Raw genomic sequence first — 24,958 nt, 5'->3', positions numbered from 1 at the left:
CTCCTGAGAGATTAGAATCGAAGCCAACCCATATGACGCCAGGCCAGGTTCAAGGGCCTTGCGTTACTTTACAGCTTGGCTCCAGGATATTATAAGGACCTCCTGATCCCTCAGATCCCTGCCCAATCACCAAGCTGTTTGCAGGTAGCCCCCCCACGGCTCAGATGCACAGGTCGTAACTGCTAGAAGCCACACAGTTGGTCCAAGCCTGTGGAACTCCCTCCCAATAGAGATTAGACAGGGAACCTCCTTGCTGAACAAGGACTTTCTGGTTCCAGCAGACATTTGAAGGTGGTGTTCAGCTTTACAGTGACTTTTTTTTCTCTGCATGGCTTATTTTTATATACACCACTTAAAGGTAAAGGTACCCCTGCCCGTACGGGCCAGTCTTGACAGACTCTAGGGTTGTGCGCCCATCTCACTCTATAGGCCGGGGGCCAGCGCTGTCCGCAGACACTTCCGGGTCACGTGGCCAGCGTGACATCGCTGCTCTGGCGAGCCAGAGCCGCACACGGAAACGCCGTTTACCTTCCCGCTAGTAAGCGGCCCCTATTTATCTACTTGCACCCGGGAGTGCTTTCGAACTGCTAGGTTGGCAGCCGCTGGGACCGAACAACGGGAGCGCACCCCGCCGCGGGGATTCGAACCGCCGACCTTTCGATCGGCAAGCCCTAGGTGCTGAGGCTTTTACCCACAGCGCCACCCGCGTCCCTACACCACTTAGAAATGCTAATTATTAAGTGGAATATAAATGCCTTAAATAAAATCAAATAAAAGAGGGATTTGCTTTTAAATGGAACAGCAGTCAAGGGTAGGTCTTCATTGGCATGGCCAGCCAAGTATCCTATTGCATAAGCTGGTATAATCTTTTGTAGGTACCTTTTCATCATGGTCCTGTAGCTTTTTTCCCTTACCCTTTGAGCAATTATTTATTTACTTACCTGATTATTTTCCATATCTGTACATATGTCCATCGGTATATGTTCTTTGGGTGGCCCTGCACAGAGCAACAAATAAAATACAATAATTAAGATACAAGGTTCTGTCTTGGACCTGGTGTTGTCCCACATCTCTATAAATGACATGGATGAAGGAATGCTCATCAGATTTGCAGCTGATACCAAACTGAGAGATTTCCCCTCCCTCTCAAGGTATCAATGCTCTTTGCCCTAGTAATGTAGACTGTGCAGTATTGTATGAATATTACATTTTGAGGTTCTAGATTCAGATTCTAAACATTTGGCCAAATTTGCACGCAGATAAAGATCTGATGCGAACGTCCAGGTGTAAGAGCCAGGTTGTCTCTGCAGAAAAGACCCGCATTCTACAGTCGATCTGCTTTTTCTTTACCGTTTTTGATCTTCATTAACGGCCGTTATCCACCACTGCCTTTTGAGATAACAAGATCTTTTTTGCCTGGTTTCCAGATTTCCAGAGGATGCAGGACATCCCGGAGGAGGCCGAGAACACCCAGGAACTGAATGTCGGAGACGGCGGCTCCTCAGAGAGCTAGATGGTGTGGCGGGGTGGGGTCACGTTGGGGTACCGCTGCCCCCAACCAAACTCCAGGTTTCCTCCAATCAAAGCCATGCCTGGAACTTCAGGGACTTGGAAAGGCCACACCAAGCTAACTTTGGAGTGGGCTGTGGGCGGGTAAGAGGGGAGGGGGTAGCGGGAAACCACACCCTGAGAGTGGGGAGAGGTGCCGGGAACTGGGTCAGAGCTGCCCCCTGGGGACCGCCGCTTGATCTGTGGCCTTGATCATTCCTCATTGATGGGCAATGGGGCAGGGGGAGGACCACCTTCTTATTGCCCCACAGGGCGTCTTCTTCAATTCAGATTGCGGCGAGGGCGGGGAATGCCCCGGAGAGTTCGGGTGCCATGAATACCTGGGATGTAGCTGATTCTGAACCCCACCCCACCTCTGTTTAGTTGAACTTTATTTATTTGGGGAATGGGTGGAGCCTGCCCCCCTCTCCTTACAAACAATAAGTTTTAAATTATTCTTTATTTTATTTTATTGCTTCTCCATGGGTTTCTGTGCACAGGGCAAGAAGTAGTGTTTTCTGCTTTCCTGGCCAACCTCTGCATCTTGAGAAGGGGAAGGAGGAAGGTCTGTCAACCCAAGACAGTCCATATGAGTCCACAGAATTCCTACACTGCATGTGTCCCAACACCAGGTTTGTGTGCCTGGTGTCCTTGGAGTTGTGGATTTAACCCCTCATCAGGGACCCCCCCCCCCGTCACACACACTTTGAATCCAGTATTTTATCTGGATAAGACACACTCTACCTACCCCGCTTCCCATTCTCTCTCTGTCTCTCTCACACACAAATCTGCTACCAAGACAGGCATTCCTCTCTCCCTGTGACACACAGCACAAAGTACAAACTTTCTAATGCCTCTTTAAAGGAACACTCTACATTACAAATTGGCAAACCGGTTGCACATATACCAGTTGCAGGTTCCACACACACACACAGTTTCAGGGTTCATAGTTGTGGCAGGAAACAAAGTGCTTCAGTAGTAAATGGTTGCGCCCTGCCAAGGACCTTCAGTTCCAGAGAATGTTGACCCAAGTGCTAAAACAGGGGAACTTCCTTTGGGGTATACATCCAGAAGCCCCTGATTTATCTTTATAATGATTCAAGCTGCTAAAGCTCAACAATTCATCGCTCCGAGACAGGCCTCGGGAAGGCTGGTTAACACAATTGCAGTTTGCAGGAGACTGAGATATTGCAAACATCTGACAACTTGATACCCGCCAGATATTTTGGACTTCAATTCCCATCAGCCCCATGGTGCACAGGCTGGGAATTGTAGCCCAAAACACCCAGAGGGTATTGCACCCGCAAATTCTGCATTACAATATTGCGGCCCTTAACATTCCAAGCAGAGCCTCTGCTGCTTTGTAAAAATATGTCGACACACTGCCTCCTAGAGGACAGTAAATGGAATGACTGCCTCTCAGATTCTAAATTTTGCCCTAAAGCTACTCAAACTGATGAGGAGGACAGACACGATTCCTCCTGGCTGCCCAACCAGGCTTGCCATGTTATTGGAGGGAGAATTTTTCCCAACTTATGGTGTTACCTATAGTTTGCAGGTAATGAAGACTGGGCCCTGCTGTATATTGGGGGAGGGACAGTGGAAATTTTATTTTTAACTCAGTCTAGTGACTTCCTTTCTGTACCAAAGCTAGGGATTCTTCTTTACAGATATCTGTCGGGGGGGGGGGAGATTTAATCCAGGGATTATTATTTTTTAAAGAAGTCCCGGAGCTAGCTTGATTAGGCTGCAGCTCTAGACTTTACACCATAACACACTCCACTGAAACAAGCAGGGATTTCAACCCAATTTGATGACCCATGGAGAGTTAGCCCTAGAGCAGATTACACAGCAGAAAATTTTCTGCCCAAGGTGAATATGATTTGAAAGGAGTGGTTACGGAGTTTGTAAATGAGCTGCCTTTTCTTCCCCATCTTATAAAAAGAAAATTGCATGCACACCTCAAAATCCCCAAACTATTTCAGGGAGAGGTATGTATGTACGTATCCAGTGTGGAAAACCCATTTTGGATAACACAAGTTTTGATACGGTAAAATGCTGCTCCCTCCTCAAATGCTGCGTTTCTGATGGAAAATACATCCTCCCCCATCTCTAGAAGTAAGACTCAATGGATGGTCTCTCCCCGCACCCCACTCCCATTTTTCCAAAACATCTTAGAAAAAGATACATTGGGTTGTTGTTTTTTTTGTAAAGGTAATTTAAAAAAATTAAATCCTGCTGTGCTGACCAATAACACCTCTTAATAGAAAACATTAAAGAAGAGGGAGTGATCGCTACAAAGGACTTTTTGTTTTTAAATTAATTCTCAAGACTGATTTTTATAAATATATATATATATTATATGACGAGAAAAAAATGGTTTATTGTTTCCTGTTGATTTAACTTGTAAACCGAAAGGAGAAAAAAAAAAGCTAATTAAAGAAGTCAAAACCAAGAATGTCTCGACTTTGATGGGGGCTGAGTTTGGGGCGGGGGGAGGGATTAAGATGGCAATTTCATCCAAGACCAAGACATAAGAAAGAAGAGCCCTGCTGGATGAGGCCAATGACCCATCTAGTCCAACATCCTGTTCTCACAGTGGCCAATGGGAAACCAGCAAGCAGGACCTGAGCACAAGAGCAAATCTGCCTTTTCCAGCAACTGGGATTCAGAAGCATTGCTCCCTCTAACTGTGGAGACACAGCAGAGCCACTTGGGCTAGTAGCCACCAGGAGTTGCCAGGTGCTGATCCACACCCTTCTGGAAGCACCTGCAGAAAGGGACCCTGATACAGCTTGCCTTCATAGATGTGCTTCCACCCTCCGAATATATAAAGCGCTACATTGGCTTTCCCGTCAGCCAAAGGTGTGGTTGCAGCCAAGGTGAATACAGCAAAAGTGCTTTCAACAGTGTATAGTGGCGGGGAGCAGGGTTCAAAATGATCCTTGGTTTGGGATTGCGGGTGTTTCAGGCTAAGAATGTTTCTGCTTTCATCCAGGCGCCCTACAGATATTTTGGACTATAGCTCTCGTCAGTCCTTGTCAGCACAGCCATTTTGGGCTGCAACAGGCTGGGGCCGGTGGGAACTGTAGTTTGAAAGATCTGGAGGGCACCTGGTGGGCAGAAGCAGTCTGAATGCCTGGACCAGGGATAAAGTCTCCAAGTCGATCCTTCCTGACGGTTATATTTTTCCGTAGGTTTGCTAGGTTCCTGGCCTTCAATCTGGCTTTGTATGTTACAATTGTAGAACAAATGTTAGCCTGACAGCAACTATTAATCTTATGGGGCCCAAAGGCCTGCCTGAATAAACCCAATCTAGTTGCATACATATTTGACTAGTCGCCCAAGAATGTGGATGGTGGTGGGTGCGAATTCAAAAAAATCGAACTTCCCGTTCAAAGTGGCAGGCAGGTACACTGCATCCCAAACCTGCGATCTCGAATCAACCTGTTAAATCAGTTGCTTTAAAGAAGAAAAATAAGCAGAAGTTGGAAAGGGGTTGGTTGGGGTGTGTTTGTTTGTACAGAAGGGAAGAACGGAGAGATAATATAGAAGACCAGTCCCCGGGTGATTGCAAAGATAAAGGGCACCGTTTTCCATGTTTGTCAGAGAGAAAGAGGAAATTAAATGCTACATCAAACAAAAGTAAGGGAGGAAAGCAAGAAGCGGGCAGGTAATTAGAATAACCAAGTTACTCTTGATTGCTGGTAGCAATTTGGAGCTAATTAGGCCAGGCCAGTTGGAAGCTGGGAGTTGGGCCATTTGTATCTTGAGGAACAGCTTCTGGTCATGATGTTGCGAAGCAATTTGCCTCATCTCGACAGGGCTCATTTGGGTTGATATAGTTGTACTACAATTTTGATAATAATAAAAGTTGATCTCCACCTGCCTGGGAGTTGGAAGGGATCCCAAAGGTCTAGTCCAGGGATGTCCAACCGCTCGATTGCGATCCACCGGTCAGTCGCAGGGCATTCCTGGTCGATTGCGTAATTCTTAAATTATCCCACCAAAAGAAAAGAAAAAGGGAAAAAGCTCAACAACTTTGCTGAAGCCTCCCCAGAATAAGCTCAACAACCTTTGTCAATCCAATGAGTAGATCACTGCCAGTGCTTTTATAGTGGGAGTAGATCGCAGTCTTTTGGGAATTGGACATCCCTGGTCTAGTCCAACCCCCCCAGGAATGAAGGAACCACAGCTAAATTGGAGAGGGGGAGTTTGGAATAATGAAAAAGCCCAGCCTAAAAATCAAAGGGGAAAAAGAATCCGGGACACAACCAGGATATTCACCCCAGGAGCCTAGTCTCTGAGGCAGCTGAAGAGTGAGATCTCTGGTGGACTTTGCTTGTGCCTAATATGTGTTTTTTAAAAAATGAGGAGCTGACTCCACCCGGAGCGCAAACACAGCACAGACTGTGGAAATGGAAAATGTGCGGCTGGTGTTTTCTCAAGAAATCTCTGCTGCCCCGCCTTTTGACTCCTGTAATTTAATTTCTCTAAACAGGAAGCCCGGATTTGCATTTATTGTGTTTGCTCCAAACTTTATTACTGTGATTTCTCTCCTGTGATGGATCTTTGTCACGACCTTCTCTGGACTGCTCCATACACAACACAGGTTGTGGGCAGCTTATTCGAGGGATCTGCTTCTGTTTCCCTTTCTCCTTGAGGTCCCCTTAGGCAGCATGTCTACGCCACCACAGCTCAACACTGCCCAGTCTCTGCCTGCCTTGCAAAGAACATATATTAAAAACTCCCATGAAAATTAAAAATCATGGATCATGATGGTACTTTTTATCCAAAGAGTGAGTGGGGCCACCACATTGTCCCAACGCCACATCGTCAACACAGCAACCCTGTGAGGCAGGCTAGACTTAAGAGGCAGCAGTCTGGCCAAGGTCCCCCAGTCAGCTTTTCTGACATAAAGGAATTGAACCTGGCTGTTGTGGCAGCCTCTGCTGAGTTGAAGTGTTGAACAGACTTTGGGTAATAATTAAACTGATTTAAACTGTGAAAAAGGCAAAAAAAGGGCAAAAACGACCCAAAAAGAGCACTTGCATTGTGTTTTTATGTATTAAATGATATTCAGCACCAGTTTTAACAGGGTTATTTATTTAAAACACACACACACACAGAGCATGTTTTATTAGTATCACTTTTAATTTATGCCATGTGCCACCCTGGGTCCTGCACTAAGAGAAAAGCAGGATGCAAATAAAGGAAAGGTTGTTTGTTTATATGTTTATTTATTACATTTATACCCCAGCTTTCCTCCAGGGAGCTTAAGGCGGTCTACATACGTATCCCCCACCTTCCCCACAAGAAAACAACAGCCCTGTGAGGTAGGTTAGGCTAAGAGGCAGTGAGTGGCCTTTGATGTCACCCAGTGAGCTTTGTGGCTGAGTGGTGGATTTGTACCCTGGTCTCCCAGGTCCTAGTCCACCATTTTAACCGCTACATCACACTGCAAAGTTTCTTGTTGCAGAGAGAATGAAGTACTTGCATTTACGTTGGGGTGAATGGGTGACAGAGAGAGGAAAAGAGTGAAGTCGGGGTTAATTCAAGGTGGCCCCATGCAGGTCTTCCATATTCACATCAGACATGGCTGGACGGCAGGTAATGGACTCCCGCTGGAGCCTTGAGGCTTCTGCTCCAAGTGCAGAGCAGAGACAGTGGGGAGCAGCCCTGCTTGTTGGTGGAAGGAAAAGTTATGGCTCCCCACCCCTCCAAGGAACGTCTCTGGCCCATTCCCAGGGATCGCTTTACCTTTTGATAACAGCGTTTCAGGCCAATAAATCTTGAACTCAAAACAGCCCATAAATCTGAAGGCCAGGCGTGGTTTTGACGTCTACCATCATCCAAGGCAAATGTCTGTGGGGCGGCAGGATCTTCCCTTCTGCCTGGCTGCAGTTCATAAACAAATGTTTATATACTGATTGCATTTCCAGCCCACCTTTTTCACCAAAGAGCTCAAGGAGGTGTGCGTGACTCTTCCTTGTTCAACCCCCACAACAACCCAGTGAGGTAGGTTAGGCCAAAAAGCAGTGACTGGCCTTCAAGGTCACCCAGTGAGCTTTCTGGCCAAGTGGGGGATTTGAATCCTGGTCTCTCTCAGGTTGGAGTCCCAACGCTCCAACCACTATGTCATGCTGCCTCTTGAAAACAGTGTGACTGTCTGGATAGGAAGGCTTCCTTCTTGGGGCCCTTAGCTCCTCTCCTCACCTTCTGCCCCTTCTCCCTCCAAAACTGCCTTTTTTAAGGCTGCCCCCTCCTCCAAAATGTGTTGAGCACCACCGCACAGATACAGGGAGAAGAACACCCATTGAAAACTGTGGGCGCCTTACCTGGAAGCCCATTGGAAGTAATGGGATGAATATCAATTTTCATGGCAAGGCTTCATTGAAATAAATGCAAACTTGAATACGGAATGTGATGAAAACCTGACAACATGTTAAGATCTCATTTCAGTCACTTGCTTAGAATAAGAAATTGGAAAGTTCCCGACACACAGGCTTTTGAATTGTTCTTGGTGCTGAAAGTGCTAACCCTGCTTTGGTCATATGTAATTAATGTGTAATTAATAAGAGAGTATTCTGGAGGTCAAGGGGAAGAGAAACCTGTTTTCGTCTCTGTTGGAGATTCTTATACCCTCCCAGCATTCCTTGAATCCTGTGCCAGGCCCCGAACGGAGATACAGGCTGGGTATTTTTTGATGCCAACGAATGCGTGTGGACTCTGCCAATAAATGTGCCTGCTCAACTCTGCCCCAAATCATATTTAACGTTAAAGCGCATTTCCTGCAGCACTGATTTATCTACCTCCACAAAAGTTCAAAATTCGAATTCATACCCCACCAAGTGAAAACTCTTTTTTAAAAAGCAGAGGAACCCCACAGCTGTTCTTGCATGGTGGGGGCAGACATTTGCCAACCTGGTGCCCTCCAGCTGTTTGGGAATGGAGCTCCTATGAGCCCCTGAAGGGCTCCAGGTTGGGAACAGTCCATGGAGGGTCTAAGAAAGACCCTCTAGACCATGGGTAGGCAAACTAAGGCCTGGGGGCCGAATCCGACCCAATTGCCTTCTCAATCCGGCCCATGGACGGTCCAGGAATCAGTGTGTTTTTACATGAGTAGAATGTGTGCTTTTATTTAAAATGCATTTCTGGGTTATTTGTGGGGTATAGGAACTCATTCATTTTTTTCCTTCAAAATATAGTCCAGCCCCCCCCCCAAGGTCTGAGGGACAGTGGACCGGCCCCCTGTTGAAAAAGTTTGCTGACCCCTGGTCTAGACTGAGAGTCTGGAGAGCTTTTGCTACAGCAGTCAATATGGGGTTAGCTGTACCCATGGGCATAGGCAGGGGGGACAGCTGCCCCCCATCAAGTAAATAAATAAAAAAACTAACTGAACAATTACGTCACAGATACATCTGTTCTGCCCCCCACAACATAAAGCCTGGCTACACCCATAGCTGGACCAGTGGAGTCTCACTCAGCAGAAGATAGAAACTTATATTTGTATTTTAAACTTAGACCTTCCCCTTGTTTCTAAATCTCACCACAGCTTGCCCAGGACTCCCTGGGAGAGAGGACTTGGAAAATACCCAACTCGGGACCTTAGCTCCGCTGTCTTTCAAATGGAATTTCAGGGTCGTTGTGAGAGGTGAACATGGGAAGCAGCCTTATACCCAGTCAGTCCATCTAGCTTAGCATTGTCTACACTGACCGGCAGCTGCTTTCTGGAATTCCTGACAGGATCTCTGCCAGTCGTACCTGGAAATGCCAGCAGGGACTGAACCTGGGACCTTCTGCATGCCAAGCAGGTGCTCTCCTGCTGAGCTGTGGCCCTTGGCCAGGGTGAAGTCAGGGCTCTTTCCATGGGACCAAATTAATGATTAACGGTGATAAAGAAAGGAAGAAGCTGCTTTGGAAATTAAAGCCGCTGAGGGGAATGTGGAAGAAACACACTTAAGGCTCTGAACCTGCTTTCTTGGGTGTAAGTTCTGTTGTGGGCTTGTTTCCAGGTAAATCTACCTGGGATCTGCCTCCAGGAGATAACTGAAGAGTCAGGAGGGAGGGGAGGGACGCCATTTGAGTATAATTGGTTCACTCCAGACAAGTTTAGCAGCATTCAATGGGCCTACATTGGAGTAAAGAGATTTCCCCCCCCCCCGGACTTGGAAGGGGTGTGTCAACTGTTCACCACAAAACCCTCTCAGCGACAAAGGGAATAAATGGGGTTTTTTATTGATGGGAAGAATTGAAATATACATTGTGAGGGAAAACTTTATAGCTGGCTGTTTCCCCAGTGCCAATGACCTGTCCCCCCCTTCCCCCGCCCGCCCCAGCTGCTATTCAGGGAAATGTTTGGGTACCTCAACTGGGCCTGTGTTTTTCTCTCCACAGCTCCACAGGAGTGTCAGGTGCAATTTAGATCAGGGCAATGGTGCAGTGGAAAGGGTTAAACAGCCCCCTCCCGGCTGCCACTCCTCAGGCCCCATCTGGCTTGAAATGACAACAATTTTAAAAGTCAGGACCTCTGGTCACAGATTCCCCACATCCAGTTTTACTGCCCCTGGTGGGAAGCATTATAATATTGTTGCCCATCACCCCAGTTTCTGGGCGCTGAGAGATTCTAGGGGTTCCAGGTTTTGTGTTTCCTTTGGAAATGAGGCACAGAAGAGACTGTGGTGTCTTTAGAATATATGGTTTATTTACACATTTACAGCCTGAGCCTAGATGGAGGGGATCACAAGACCCGAAAAGGGTCTTGTTTCTCCCATGGCCGCAACCTTGGCTTCATACAGAAATCAAACATTTGACTCCATCTTGCTGCTTTCCTTTTAGGTCACATCACTGCAACTCAACTCTAAACTCAGGCTTTGGCCTAACAATTTCCAAGCTACTATCTCACACAGACACCCTTTGTTTCTCTAAATGGCCCATCACCCAGGCTATCAACTCATCACAGGAAACTAGCCTGGCTTATATTTTAACAGGGGTTAGAAGGATCTCTTACATTCATCTTATTTCCTCCCCTCGCAAACTCATAACAATCTCTTTGGCCAATTTCTGGCATGAAATGCTACAGAATGAGGAATTTGACATAACTAATCTGGCCATAGATGATGACCCGGGGGGGGGGGATCTCAAGGTATCTTTCTGACCTCCATTTCTAATGATTAGTTTTAAGCAGGCAGGTGCAGGGGCTCAATCCTGCCTAACTATCATAGATCATATCACAGATGCGTAGTAGCAAGAAACGCCCTCTGCATATGGTCAAGGGAGCTCTGTTATGGCTTATCAGGTGCCAAGGCTGAGCATCGGCCACAGATCGGGAGGGGGGGAGGAGGTCAGTTCTGGAGACCCCAGCTCAAAGAAGCCCCCTCTAGTTCTATGATAACAAAACTTTTCTGTCAGGTCAGAAAATGATCACGAACCAGTTTTCCTCGGCATCCAGGAATCTTTGCCCGGGGTCCTTCAGTAATTCAAGTGTTTCCTCCAACTTGCAGAGGGTTACATGAGCATTTCTACCCCAGGGATCAACTCCACTTCGGTGACTGCGTTTGGCTCCTTGGCTCTCGGCTCCAAGATGGTGGAGAGGGTCGAGTCTTCCTTCTCTTCACTGTGAGAGATCTTGCTGGGGTTCCGAGACGGGCTACGAGGCAGAGCCACCAACACACCGTCCTCCCAAGTCTTGCGGGAGGAAAAGTACTGGTAGGAAGAAGCTGCAGAAGAGAGCCTCTGGAAGATCTCCTTTGTGGCTTCCCGGAACTCCTGGCGCATCAAGCAGTAAAGCACAGGATTCAGGCAACTGCTGCTGTGAGCCAAGCAGGTAGCCAGGGGAAAGATGTAATTGTGGAGGAAGTAAAAGGCATCCCCCCTGGACACCACTTCAAATTGGACCAGAGCCCCCCAAAGAGTGATCACCTGTTTGGGGAGCCAGCAGACAAAGAAACATCCGACCACCAACTGGACGGTGGTGGCAACCTGGTTCTGCCGGTTCAGATTGCTGCCTTGGACTTGGTGGGCCTTGAGGAGCTTCAGGAGGAGGAGGTAAGAGGTCAAGATGACCACCAGTGGGACCACGAAGGTGAACACTACCTTCTGGAGGTGGTAGATGCCCAAGAGACGAGTGGTGGGGAACTTGTAGAAGCACAGTTTCACGCCGCCGTATTCCACCACTTTTGTGTAGATTGGTACAGGCACGGTGGCCACCAGAGCCAAGGCCCAGAGAGCCACAGTGATGCACTGAGCCACGCGGGAGGTCATCCTCGACCCGTCCTTGAGGGCCGAAGCCACGGACCAGTAGCGCGTGACACTCATGGCGGTCAACAAGAACACGTTGGCGTGGACGCTAAGGGTGGTGAGGGAGGGGACAGCCTTGCACATGGCCTGCCCAAAGGGCCACTTGTAGTCCAAGGCGATCTCTGTGGCCCAGAAGGGAAGGGTCAAAGAGAGCTGGAAGTCAGCCACTGCTAAGCCAAAGACGAAAATGTTGATGACCGGGATGGGCCTGCCCTTGTGGGTCCAGATCAAGTACATCACAAGCCCATTCCCCAGGAGTCCTATTGAGCAGACCACCGAATAGATGAAAGCGATGAACATTTGCAGGCCAAATGAGATGTCTGGCGATGAGGTCAAGGCACTGCCATCCCCCACGAGGTCGAAACCACCCATCAATGACCAGTTCCCAATTCTGGGATCCGCAAGGCTGCTGTTCCGCTCAGGCTCCCGGAGTCCGCTTGCCTGCATCTTTGAGACTGGCTGAAATCCTGTGTTGCCGCCGTGGCTGGGACCCTTGCGCCGGTCAGGCGTGGCACGTGCTGCTTCTCTCACGGCTGGAGAAAACGTCATCCGTCAAAACCTGCCGAAAACTCTGACTGATTGCCATGGCTTGTTTGCATAGCCAGAGCAGAAACGAGCCGGCTGTCGAATCCTCCTAGGCTGCGAAGGTTGGTTTGCACAGCGGGGAAGCTTGCAAAGTAGCCTTGAAGAACCCAAAGTCCATTCTTCCAGAGCCTCCCGGACTCAGCCGATGAAGAGAGCAAGCGGTTGAGGTCCCAGGTCCTTCAGTCTTCCCCTTTGAGAAACAGGGGGCTTCTTTGGCATCGATGCCTGTCTCTCCCGAGTCCAGGCTGGTGTCTGTCCCTTCCTTCCTTGGGGAAATGAGAAAAAAGGATTAATTGGCAGAGCTGAGAATGTTCTAACCACGCCTTGTGTGATGGTGGACAGCCCCTCATTTAGATGGGGTGGGGCAGGGTTTCTCTTGGAGGAGGAGGAGGAGGGCGGGGAGTAGAAAGTCCTGGCCTCTCTTCACGTGGGGTTGTTTGAACTCTTTGCTCGGTTATTTATCATCTCTGGCACACCAAGCTTTCTTTGTGTGGCACACCAGCAGCAGAGGCAGAGGGAACTTTGAGTCAGGCCTGACGTGGCTGGCAGGACCCTGGACAAGAAGCAAGGCATTCTGGGAAACCTCTGCTGCTCTTATCGAAGGGGCTTTGCAGAAAGACCGCTTCCCAAGGAGAAAGGTGCATTATCCCTCAGCCCTGCTTGGATGCTGGGGGGGCTTGCAACAAAATCGCCTGAGAGAAGAATGGGCCTAGCTGAGTCTCTGCAGAGTGCCTCTGGGCTACCACTGAGTAGCCAGTTGCCTCAGTTTCCCTCACACATGTGAGATATTCACAAGCTGACTTAGATTCGCCACTTCTGGGGGTGGGTGTTAATCAAAATTTAAGCCCAGTTTTGTTTCTGGTGGTTAAAAGCATATTCTAATGGAACAAGGAGACTTGTCAGTGGGTCTGCCTACCAAGGCTTTTGTGTAGCTGTGAGTAGGAGGAATTGTGTCAGGCGAAGCTTTCGTTGCCTCTCATACAGGGAAGAGATGAGAACTGCACTGAAGACACCGTCAAATGTGGTGTAGTGGTTAAAGTATTGGACTAGGACCTAGGAAAGACCAGGGTTCAAATCCTCACTCGGCCATCATGAAGCTCACTGGGTGCCTTTGAGCTCAGCCACTGCCTCTCAGCCTAACCTACCTCACAGGGTTGTTGTGGGGATTAAATGAGGAGGGGGAGAATAATGTACACCATCTTGGAACCTGCAAACGCTTCCTCCAGCCACCCAAGTTGGGTGTTAGCAGCGAACTGATTCACCAGTTTCTTTGCGACATTTAGCTCTGCTGAAAGAATTGCCTCTGGCTGTGATGCTCCAGACAGATAATGTGCCGCAGACGCCTCCAGTGCATTCCAGCCAGGAGGAGATGGTGCTTTTGTGCTTGTCTCGGAGGGCGGGCTGTGCATATGCCACAACTGAAACTGCAGCATGTGGTTAGACTTCCAGAGAAATCCCCATAGCTTAAAAAAAAAAAGTAAAGAAAACCAAGTTCCTAGTCCCTATGGTGACGAGCAAGGCATGCTTGAAAAACGCATTGGAGAAGCGTTTTCATAACATTCAAGCATCCAAGGGGAGCCTGAATGAAGTTGTCTGTCATTAAGTGGGGAGAAAGAATGCCCTACTTTCAGGGGAGTCTTTAGCATATGTGCCACCGGGGTGCAAAGATCCACCCTGCGCCCCCAAATTTAGTTTAGCTCCCAAATTAATTTTTATTATGCTTATGTCAGACACCATGCTTACGCGTTATCTTTTGTTTACAAAAGAAGGGAGGGGAAAGTACCAATTTTTTTTTATTTGTTCATTTAGCGCCGCTTGAATGACAAGCACCACCGCATCGTTGGTAAATGAGCGCACAAAGTCAAAAGTCCTTCAGGGAAACAGTAGCTATACATTTCGGTAATACCTATGTATATATGTATTTTGTTTTTCTAGCTTGATCAAAATTATTTATTATTTCATAACAGGTAGATAGTTAAGAGCTTAGGCAGCTTCAGCGGCGGGCGCCTGGCTTCCCCCAGAATTCGGCACCCAGATGCCCCACACCCCTTGCACCCCCAGGTAAAGACGGCCCTGCCTGCATTGCTCATTGCCTCACCCCACAAGGCAAAATAAATACTTATACAGTATTTAGATGCATACTGGCTGGCTTTTGAGATCTCGGCACAGAATTTGCCAAAGCTTTAGACCAGGGGTAGTCAACCTTTTTATACCTACCGCCCACTAATGCATCTTTCTTGATGGTAAAATTTCCTTACCGCCCACCAGTGCTAGATGGAAGGAGGAGTCAGCTTGTGCCATAGAACCCCCCCCTACTGCCCATCTAGAACCCTGAAACGCCCACTAGTGGGCAGTAGGGACCAGGCTGACAACCCCTGCTTTATACAATTACAACCTGCAACAGAGTGTTGCAGTATATCCTCTTCCTGGCTGGAGTGCTAGATCTCAGCCAGCCAGTGAGAGGACTCCGCTCTTCCCTCTCCCTTGCATTCCCCCTGCCTGTGGCTACTGAGTGTGCTCCGTCCTCATTGGATTGTTCTGGGGTAAGGAGTTGTTGTTGTCCCCTTAGTGTTGCGTTAAAAACTTCTGGAAACTTCAGGGTTCCCCCAGGCCCTCGTGGAGGCAATGGGCCTGAAGACTTACCCCATTATTTACTGGTTTGTCCAATGTGTGTGTATGTGTGTGTGTGTGTGTGTCATCACTGGTCCCCCTTATGCTTATTGGCTATTCCAAGGCTAGCCAGTTTGGTGTTCGCCAGATGTTTTGGATTGCTATGCCCAGACCATTCAGCCAAGAAGGAGGCACTTTTAGTGGGTCGTTCCCTAGACCAGACAAATAGGATATGGCTGCTCTTGGTGAGTGTTGCACTCTCTCTGAAGGAGCAGGCATGTAGCTTGGGGGCGACAACCTTTAAGTTGGACTACTGTGATGCTTTGTATATGTGGCTCCCTTTGAAGGCAGTTCAGAAAATCCAGCTGCTGCAACATTCGGTTGCCAGATTGTTGACTGGAGCAGGGCAGTCTGAACATATAACATCCACCCTGGAACAACTGCACAGGCTAACAGTTTGTTTCAGGGCTCAGTTTGAAGTGATGGTTTTGACCTTATAAATCCTAATGTGGCTCAAGATCTCAAGGACCACCTCAAGGAAGCTATCCTGTAATAGAAACATAGCAGGCAGAAATCCAACAGCTTCGGCCATTCAGGTGCTCACCTCAGGAAAAGAATCTTGGAGATTCTACCTTCCAGGATTTGGCTTCAGAAATTCCTGCTAGGATTTGTCCCTGTGGGAGGGGGCGTTATTGGTTTGCTTTGTTCTTGTTTTATTATGTATGTTGAACTTGTATTTTTACACTATGAACTGTCCTGAAATCTACGAATGAATGGTGGTGTACACATAATAATAATTGTTGTGACGTGGGGTTTGTGATTTCAGCTCTCTTGACATAATCTGCTGGAGACAGTTCTCTAGTAACACTTCTTTATTACAGCAAACAAGACTGAAGACTGAGGAGGGGAAAGCTACATTTATAGGGACAGGGGACTAGCTAGAAAGGATACATTTTGGAGGGAACAATATCAGGCAATCACAGTCCTGCCTTTTGGAGGAAACCAATAAGACAGAGGATCCAAATACAGCAGTTTAAATGAACCAATAGTAGCTGTACCCCCTGAAACCAAAAGGCAGTTACTTTACCCTAATGCAAATATAGACAATAATAATACAGATATAAAATCCTTTGACTCAATACACAACACCCCTCCCCCCCTAGTGAGCACAGCAGACGTAATCTCTCAGGTACTGTGGGGTCCTACAACTTCTACTTGATCTCCTGACAACAGGCGTTGCCGGTTCTGAATTGGGTGTTACCTGTGGTAGAGGGGCTGCTATAGGGGTTTCCTCAGGAACAGATGGAGTCCCAGACATCTCAGGGTTCCCTACCTGTACCTCGTCATCATGAGGACTAGCAGACCCTGGTTCATTTGCTGAAGCCCCTGGTGACTGCACCTCTGGGCCATTTTCACTCTGGTCTTGCAGCTCTGCGTCGTTAGCCAGGGATGAATTATCTGACTCCTCCCTGCTGAGCGCCCGGCGCCTCAGCTGATCTATATGTCTCTTCCAAACTTGCCCATTTTCCAAGGTTACATAATAGGACACAGGTCCACTAGCCCGGGTGACCACACCAGCCACCCACCGCGAACCTCGTGAATAGTTCCTCACCCAGACCAGATCTTCAGGGGCGAGATACCTTGTTGTGTCAGTCTCAGCCTGGGGGGTTGCTCTTGAATTATGGTTTGGCATTTTATCCGGGTGGACATAATCCAGCACCGTTACCAGTCTTCTACCCAAGAGCAGCTCAGCTGGCGACTTGCCCGTCGCAGTACACGGCGTCGCATGCTGCAAAAATAACATTCGCGCGATGCGAGCTGACCAGTTACCCTCCATTAAGCGCGCAATGGATTCTTTGGCTGTTCTTACCATGCGCTCAGCCTGCCCATTGGAGGATGGGTGAAAGGTCGCGGATGTGACCCCTCTTATGAAGTTATCAGCCAAGAATGCCCTGAATTCTTGGGATACAAAAGCTGCCCCATTATCTGATACAATGGTCTCAGGTAACCCGTGGGTTGCAAACAGCTGCCTCAACACCTTGATTACGGCAGCTGATGCCATGCTAGGGACCATCGCCACTTCTAACCATTTGGAATATGCATCGACGACAACCAAAAAGACCTTCCCCTGGAATGGCCCAGCAAAATCTAAGTGCAGCCGGCTCCAGGGAGATCTGGACTGCTCCCACCAGTGAACTGGTGCTCTGGCCACTTCTGGCCGCACCTCTTGGCATGCCTTACATGTTCGTACCCATTGTTCTATGTTCTGGTCCATTCCAGGCCACCACACATAACATCGGGCTAGCGACTTCATCCTGACCATTCCCGGGTGTCCCATGTGAAGCGTCTCAAGCACCCTGTTTCTCAGTGGTGCTGGGATGATCACCCTATCTCCCCACAGGAGACAACCCTTATGCATGGACAACTCGTGCTGCCTTGTCGCATAAGGCCTGAATTTGTCTTCATGCGGACCACCTGGCCACCCCCTCCCCACCCAAGTGAGCACACGGGAGAGAACAGCATCTTTCCTCGTTTTCTCAGCTATATCAGTAGCCGTTACAGGAGCCCCCGGAAGTGTTTCCAGCATCATTATGTGCTCCGCTGGAGCGGGATCCTCATTGCTCCCGCCAGGAAGGGGCAATCGACTCAGCGCATCAGCGTGGCACAACCGTTTCCCCGGCACATGGGTCAAGGTGTACTGGAACCCGTTCAGGAATATAGACCAACGCAACATTCTGGGGGAGAGAATTTGTGGCGTTTGTTTGTTCGGGTTGAACAACCCTAACAGTGGTTTGTGGTCCGTTTCAATGGAGAAATGGCGACCGTACACATAATCATGGAACTTTTTGATTCCTGCCACAATTGCAAGCGCCTCTTTGTCAATTTGAGCATAGTTGCGCTCCGTGGGCGACAACGTACGGGAATAGAAAGAGATGGGCTTTTCCGACCCATCCAGTTCCCTATGACTCAGCACCGCCCCCAGGCCGTATTGAGAGGCATCACATGCCAGGACCAGCGGCTTTGACTCATCATAATGAGCAAGGACGCTCCCGCTACTCAGCATTCTTCGCAAGGAGTCAAAAGCCTTCTGCTGCCCCTGCCCCCATCGCCACACATTCTTTTTCTGCAACAGTCTATGTAATGGTTCAGCTACCGAAGCTTTATGGGGTAAGAACGAATGATAAAAGTTAATAAGTCCCAGGAATGACTGCAACTCCGTCTTGTTCTGTGGTCGTGGTGCCTCGATGATGGCCTTAATCTTAGCATCTGTGGGGTGGATGCCTGATGCATCAATTTTAAACCCCAAGAAATCCACAGCTGGCACCCCAAAACTGCATTTTTCCTTTTTCAGTTGCAACCCCACCTCCTTGAACTTGAGCAACACTGCACGGACACGCGCAACCAGTTCCTGTGGGTCTTTTCCAGCAATCAAAACGTCATCAAAAAATGGCAAGACCCCCGGCAGACCTCTTAACAGGCGTTCCATGAGCCCTTGAAAAATCCCTGGGGCCACACAAACTCCAAATTGTAATCTGTTAACTCTGAACGCCCCTTTATGTGTGACAATAGTCTGTGCTTCCGCTGATTGTGGGGTTACTGGCAGCTGTTGGTAGGCTTGTGCCAGGTCAATTTTGGCAAACACCTTGCCCCCAGCCAGTTTAGCCAACAGATGTGATACGACTGGAATGGGGTATGAGTTTCCCCTGAGTGCCTTATTGATAGTACATTTGTAATCTGCACAGATCCTGACTTCCCCATTTGCTTTAAGGGGCGTGACGATTGGAGTCTCCCACTTAGCAGAGTCCACGGGTGAGAGAACTCCCTGCTTGACCAATTTATCCAGCTCTGCTTCGATCTTGGGTTGCAGTGCAAATGGCACTCGCCTTGGTTTGAGTCGGATTGGGGCCACCCCAGGGTCCAACTCGAAGTCAACTGGGGGCCCTTTATAACAACCCAGTTTTCCATTAAAGAGACCAGCAAACTCTTTGCATAATGCCTCGCTCATCTCAGGGCAGGTTTGGATTGAATTAAGCCCTGATATACTCAGTCCCAGGGCGGGGAACCAGTCAGTGCCCAGGAGACTGGGGCGACTGCCCTTCGCAATCACCAGTTTGAGTACAGCCTGTTTGTCCCGGAACTGAACTCTCACGGCACACATTCCCATAACATGGATGCGGCCCGCTGAGTATGACTGCAAGGTTGCCGGGAAGGGCTCCAGAGGGGGCAACTTACCCCTGGGGAAGAATGTCCTCGCGGTCTGGTCCGACACGATAGTGAATCCAGATCCGGAGTCCACCTCCATGTCGCACTGCTGACCCTCAATCTTCACCTTGACGTGTGCCTTGCCTTGCGCTGGGAACTGCACGACCCTCCCGTTGATCTCCGTTACATAGTGGCAGTCCTTTAGAAAATGGGTTGCTGTGGGCGGTCTGCGATGCTCCAGTCTAGGTGTTCCTGTCGCTCCCAACGCCGCCGATCTACAGACCCTGGCGATGTGACCTGTCTTCCCGCACGTCCGGCACATAGCATCCCGGAAACGACAACTCTTCCGCTCATGGTTTCCGCCACAACCTGGACACCTGCCTCGGTGATCTTTGTGCACTGTGCAGGCCTGACGCACTGACTCGACCCCACGGACTGGGCTCTGGCTCGGAGTAGCCTCTAGCTCGTCCATGGCATGCGCAACTTCTATCTGTGGCTTAGGGGCCTTGCGACTGGCATCAAGCTCCTCTCTTTCATAATTCTCCGTGGCGGTGGCCTCCTTCAAGGCTGAAGCAAGGGTAACCTCTTCTTTAGCCACGATGCGTCTTCTGGCTTTCTTGCTGCTCAGACCACCGATAAACCGATCCAGGAGAGTCTCTTCCAGATTTTGGAAGTCGCAGTGCTGAGCGAGCTTCCGCAGTTCAGCTAGAAATGCAGATACAGACTCCCCAGCACGCTGCTGCCTCTCATGAAACTCCATCCGCCGGGCCATCTTGGTCTCAGTAGGCGCCAAATGGCTTGTTAGGCAGGCAAGAATATCTTTGAGAGATGTCTCACTTAGCTTCGCTGGAGCAAGCAATGCCTTGGCCAGCTTGAAGGTCTCAGGCCCACAGTAGCTCAGGAATGTGGCCCTTCTTTTGCTGGCATCGGTGATCCCTTGAGCCACTGCGAAGAACTCGAAGCGTTCGACGTAGTCTTCCCACGTGTGGGGCTCTGATGGCTGGAAGGGCTCCAATACCCTTGGACTCTCCATTGTCCTGTGGCAGGGTCGTCTTCTCAGCTGGCCAGTGAGTCTTGTTCTTAGCTGCAATCCGGACTCTGAGGCAGGGCTGCGTTTAACCGCTCCTCAGCATTCCGGATCCCATCCTCGTCGCCAGTTGTTGTGACGTGGGGTTTGTGATTTCAGCTCTCTTGACATAATCTGCTGGAGACAGTTCTCTAGTAACACTTCTTTATTACAGCAAACAAGACTGAAGACTGAGGAGGGGAAAGCTACATTTATAGGGACAGGGGACTAGCTAGAAAGGATACATTTTGGAGGGAACAATATCAGGCAATCACAGTCCTGCCTTTTGGAGGAAACCAATAAGACAGAGGATCCAAATACAGCAGTTTAAATGAACCAATAGTAGCTGTACCCCCTGAAACCAAAAGGCAGTTACTTTACCCTAATGCAAATATAGACAATAATAATACAGATATAAAATCCTTTGACTCAATACACAACAATAATAATAATAATAATAATAATAATAATAGTGTGAAGGGATTGTACCAGTCAAAGGAAATAGTGTCTCTGCTCATGGGCAGATGGAACATGTTTGGGATTAGCAGGATGAGTTTTCATCTAAAGGCCTGGTTCCCTGACAGGCCTGGCATGTGTCTTTTAAGAACCCGAGAGAAATTGAGACAGTGATAGGAAGTATGGAAGTGGGGAAATAGGTCTGTAAATACAGGTAGAGAACATCTACACACAGTGAAACTGAGGAGGATTTTGGACTAGGGTGGAGAAGGCCCAAATTCAAACCCTTCAGCTTAGCCACAAGGCTCGCTAGGCAGCCTTAGGCCACGCACTATTCTCTCAGGCTCCCTTGCAGGGTTGTTGTGCGGACGGAAGCGGAGCTGGGTGGGAAACTCATTGATGCAGCCAACCTCCTTGGAGGAAGGGTGGCTTCTATCATTTGCAAGTTGCCCACAGGTAAACAAGCTATCATTGAAGGGCTCCGGCTTTTGCCTCTTTGGTGACGGAACGTGAGAAGAAGAAGAAAAATTGCCCATCATTTCGAGGGAGAGGGCGGGGCGGGAACCTCCGTCCTTTTAAAGTCAGGAGACAAGCGAGATTAGCAAAGAGCGTCTCTCTCTCTCAGGCAAGTCCAGACCTGGGACTGTGAAACAGGTGTGCTGGGGGTGGGCACCAAGGTTTCGTGCGGTGAGGCCTGCGGGCCGACAGGGCTTTGCTTGCAAACGCTCCCTGGACGCCGCCAGACACCTCTTTGGGCTCCAACAGCCAGCCAGGAGCTTCTCTGGGGCTCCAGCTCCATGGATGTCTCTGCTGGTTCCTCCTTTTCCCATCCAGGCCGAGCGCCTGGGCTGAGCAGACGGACCTCCTGACCACGGGCCTCTTCTCGGAGATGTTTTGAATGTGGTTCATCTCGCTCACGTTTGGAGACGGCAGAAACCAGGAGCAGCTGCTGCAGCAGCCATGAAGAAGATGTTCTCCTGTTCCAGCAATCAAGTGGCGGTGAGTTCCGAGCACTGCTCAGTTATTACCGGTAACCTCCATTTCCGATAGCTTGCAAGTGGGTCTCGTTTTGGAAATAAAAGTTTGTGTGGAATAGGCAGGGGGCAAAACAAAGAGTACTCCTGAGCATGAGCAGAGTGCGTTTCCTTTGAGACCATCATAGAACAAACACGCACCCCGCATGCACATGTGGTTCAGCAACAAGACGTAAGAAAAATGGCCATGTGTCCAACTTGCCCTCCGTTTCAATGAATCCTCCATCTGAAGGTCTGTCCAGGCCAAGTCTGGCTTGAAGACCCTTAGAAAAGAAGAGCAGGTAGCTTTGGTGCTTGTTAGCATCACCTGGAGAACAGCAGCCTGAGTAGGCAAGCATACAGATCACTGAGTGCAGCCTTTCCCACTATATACATTTATAACCCATCTCTCCTTCAAGGAGTTCAAGGTGGTGTACATAGTTATTTTCCTCCCCATGTAATCCTCACAACAACCCTGTGAGGTCGGTTAGGCTGAGAGTGTGTGACTGGCCCAAGGTCCCCCAGTGAGCTTCATGGCCAAATAGGAATTTGAACCCTGGTCTCCCAGATCATAGTCCAACACCCTATCCACTAAACCAGACTGGTACTATGGGGAGAAGTATTGCATTTCTTTTAATTATCTCTATATTTATATTTATATAGTCATTATCTATATCTGCATCGCTATGCATACAAATTAACCCATTTGAATGTTATGCCAAATGGCAGCTTCTCTTGACCTCTTTTTGCAGCAGGGGCATAAGCTGCCGCCACCCTAGCTATAAGTTTCGCCAACCCAGAGGCTAGTTTCTGTGGGGCAGCGTTTGCCGATTGGTGAGTGAGGACAATATAAGACTTTGGATGAACCAGTGGGAGACTGTGGGGTTAATTGACTGACTTAATGAAACTCAATAGTTTGAATTGGGTTTTGAGTAAAAGCACAACTAACTGCTACTATTTTGAATTTTATTGTGTTATTATCTTCCTTAGTGGGACGCGGGTGGCGCTGTAGGTTAAACTACAGAGCCTAGGACCTGCCAATTGAAAGGTCAGTGGTTCGAATCCCCACGGCGGGGTGAGCTCCTGTCGTTCGGTCCCAGCTCCTGCCTACCTAGCAGTTCGAAAGCACCCCTAAGTGCAAGTAGATATATAGGGACCGCTTTCTAGCGGGAAGGTAAATGGCGTTTCCGTGTGCGGCACTGGTGCTGGCTCGCCAGATGCAGCTTAGTCATGCTGGCCACGTGACCCAGAAGTGTCTTCGGACAGCGCCGGCTCCCGGCCTCTTGAGCGAGATGAGCGTGCAACCCTAGAGTCGGTCACGACTGGCCCTGATGGGCAGGGGTACCTTTACCTTTTTATCTTCCTTAGTGGGTCGTGCAGATAATGCTTTTGATAGGGTAGGGTGGTAGGCATTGGAGATGAGTTTATGGAACAAAGGGGTCCCCTGCCCCCCCAAAAGGTTTGATCTAGAAGGTCCAGATTGAGTAAGCCACCAGCCCCTGCCCTCTTTCCAAGTCTAGAATAATGACAGAATCATGCAGAGATGGGAAAAGAAAGGATCAAGGTGCAAGTCTGTCTGAGCCTGGGATTGGGGAGGCAGCGTGCAAGATTCAGCCTGGCAGGACCCAGCTGCCAACTGTAGCACAGACACTCTGGGAGGGTCTGCTCTCCTCAGCTCCCCTCTCCCAATTAACCTCCATCTCCAAGGCTCAGCGATGGAAGGGAGTGCGGAGGGAGGAAAAGAGCTGGGCTGGCCCCTGCAATTCAGGGTCGAGGATGCTCCTGACCTGACAGCCCTAGACATGAGTTGCGTTTGTAAACCAGTTTCTCCCGCTGAGGCACCAGTCTCCTTCAGGACAAACCAGTGGCAACCTCTCTCAAAAACTACTTGGCCAGTCTCCTTTTATTGTTTCCAGGGATATAAGCAGAGGACAGGGGCGTCTGCTTTGTGGAGCCAATAACTCCTGGCTGCATAAACAGGCCATGCATTTAATAATATAACGACATGCAACGTGTGGGTGGCTGTTTCCAATAAAGCACAGTGTCACACTTTTCTTGTTCATTTAAAAAGAGGCTCCATTCAGGTTGCCAATGTTTTAATCAATTCCTGTTCCTTAAAGGGCCTGCTTGGTCTGATGATGATATTACTATAATAATAGGTAATTGTGTCTGTCTCCATGCGACAAATAATAATAATAAAACTTTACTGGGTGGTTTATCCTGATTAAGTTGCGCTTGTACCTTTAAGAGCAAGCATGTCTGCTTTTGTAGTTCTTCCTGGTCAGTTGGCAACCTTACTTCACAGAGGCCTGAGGTATCTTTCAGGCAAACCATTGGGGATATATGACGGCAAGTCGTTACCCCATATTCCTAGGAGCAGGCTGGAGATAGGTGATACATGAAAGGCACTCTGCTTGTGATCAGAGGCACTGTTCTTCATTCCTCAGGATCTTGATCTGAGTCCGTGTGCCAGTGTGGTGTTGTGGTTAGAGCGTCAGACTAGGACCTGAGAGACCAGGGTTCAAAACCTTACTTGGCCATGGAGCTCGCTCGGTGACTTTGAGCCAGTCACCGCCTAACCCACCTCACAGGGTTGTGGTGGGGAATAAATGAGAAGGGGCAGAACCAGCTAAGCTACCTTGAGCTCCTTCGAGGGAGAAAAGGTAGCTTATAAATGCAATCAATCAATCAATCAATCAATCAATCAATCAATAACAAGTCCCAGCTCAGATGGGGCCACGATGGGAAGGCTGACACACACACTCAGCTCAAAGCAAAGCATGACCAACTGGAAGTCTCAGCATGAATTCCTTTCTTGACATGAAGCTTTGCTCAGTCTTGCTCCATCCTGCCTTTGGGGTGTATCCACTCCTGGGGACGACTTGCGTTTAGCATGAAATTGGCCCTGAGCAAAGTGACTTCGAGGCCTGACAAACAGGCCTGGTCATGGCAGCTTATCTACTGCTCTGACGTCAGCTTTCTGGGCTGATCTTCTTCTTTGCATGGGGAGACAAAATAAAACCGGGTGATCATCAGCCCTGCGAAGGCACATTCCTTCACTTTTTGACATCTGCACATCTTACCAAAATTATATTATTGAAACCAAGGGACCTGTCCAGTGACTTAGACAGCAGAGACTGAGGGGTTCAAGAAGACCACCAAGTCTTCTCTCAGAACA

At 48.9% G+C, this 24,958-nt stretch overlaps 3 protein-coding genes across 15 annotated transcripts in view; 2 read left to right on the top strand and 1 right to left on the bottom strand.

Moving 5' to 3' along the window:
* The window catches only part of ARHGEF2 (Rho/Rac guanine nucleotide exchange factor 2), a 110,520-nt gene extending 106,517 nt beyond the window's left edge, over nucleotides 1–4,003 (top strand). For all 12 annotated transcript variants that reach the window (XM_083417144.1, XM_083417143.1, XM_083417138.1 and 9 more), the window contains one exon: nucleotides 1,428–4,003. In XM_083417144.1, the coding sequence (XP_083273270.1) occupies nucleotides 1,428–1,513 (86 nt within the window). In that variant the 3' untranslated portion in view covers nucleotides 1,514–4,003. The remainder of the gene's footprint in view (nucleotides 1–1,427) is intronic.
* Nucleotides 4,004–10,230: 6,227 nt separating this feature from the next.
* LOC310665966 (relaxin-3 receptor 2-like) lies at nucleotides 10,231–14,241 on the bottom strand. The gene has a single exon (XM_083416373.1). It carries the CDS (start codon nucleotides 12,394–12,396, stop codon nucleotides 11,056–11,058), a length of 1,341 nt encoding a protein of 446 aa, XP_083272499.1. The 5' UTR covers nucleotides 12,397–14,241; the 3' UTR covers nucleotides 10,231–11,055.
* Nucleotides 14,242–20,793: 6,552 nt separating this feature from the next.
* ANKRD35 (ankyrin repeat domain 35) overlaps nucleotides 20,794–24,958 on the top strand; it is a 29,289-nt gene continuing 25,124 nt past the window's right edge. For both annotated transcript variants that reach the window (XM_083417150.1, XM_083417151.1), the window contains exon 1: nucleotides 20,794–21,766. In XM_083417150.1, the coding sequence (XP_083273276.1) occupies nucleotides 21,728–21,766 (39 nt within the window). In that variant the 5' untranslated portion in view covers nucleotides 20,794–21,727. The remainder of the gene's footprint in view (nucleotides 21,767–24,958) is intronic.

The sequence above is a fragment of the Podarcis tiliguerta genome, assembly GCF_965153285.1.
Source record: "Podarcis tiliguerta genome assembly, chromosome: 16".
NCBI classification, from domain to species: Eukaryota; Metazoa; Chordata; class Lepidosauria; order Squamata; family Lacertidae; genus Podarcis; species Podarcis tiliguerta.
This window is presented reverse-complemented; position numbering and strand designations above follow the sequence as displayed.

What these genes read in the sequence shown, in the direction of transcription:
- LOC310665966 (XM_083416373.1), bottom strand. Translation starts at nt 12,396, where the DNA reads ATGACGTTTTCTCCAGCCGTGAGAGAAGCAGCACGTGCCACGCCTGAC.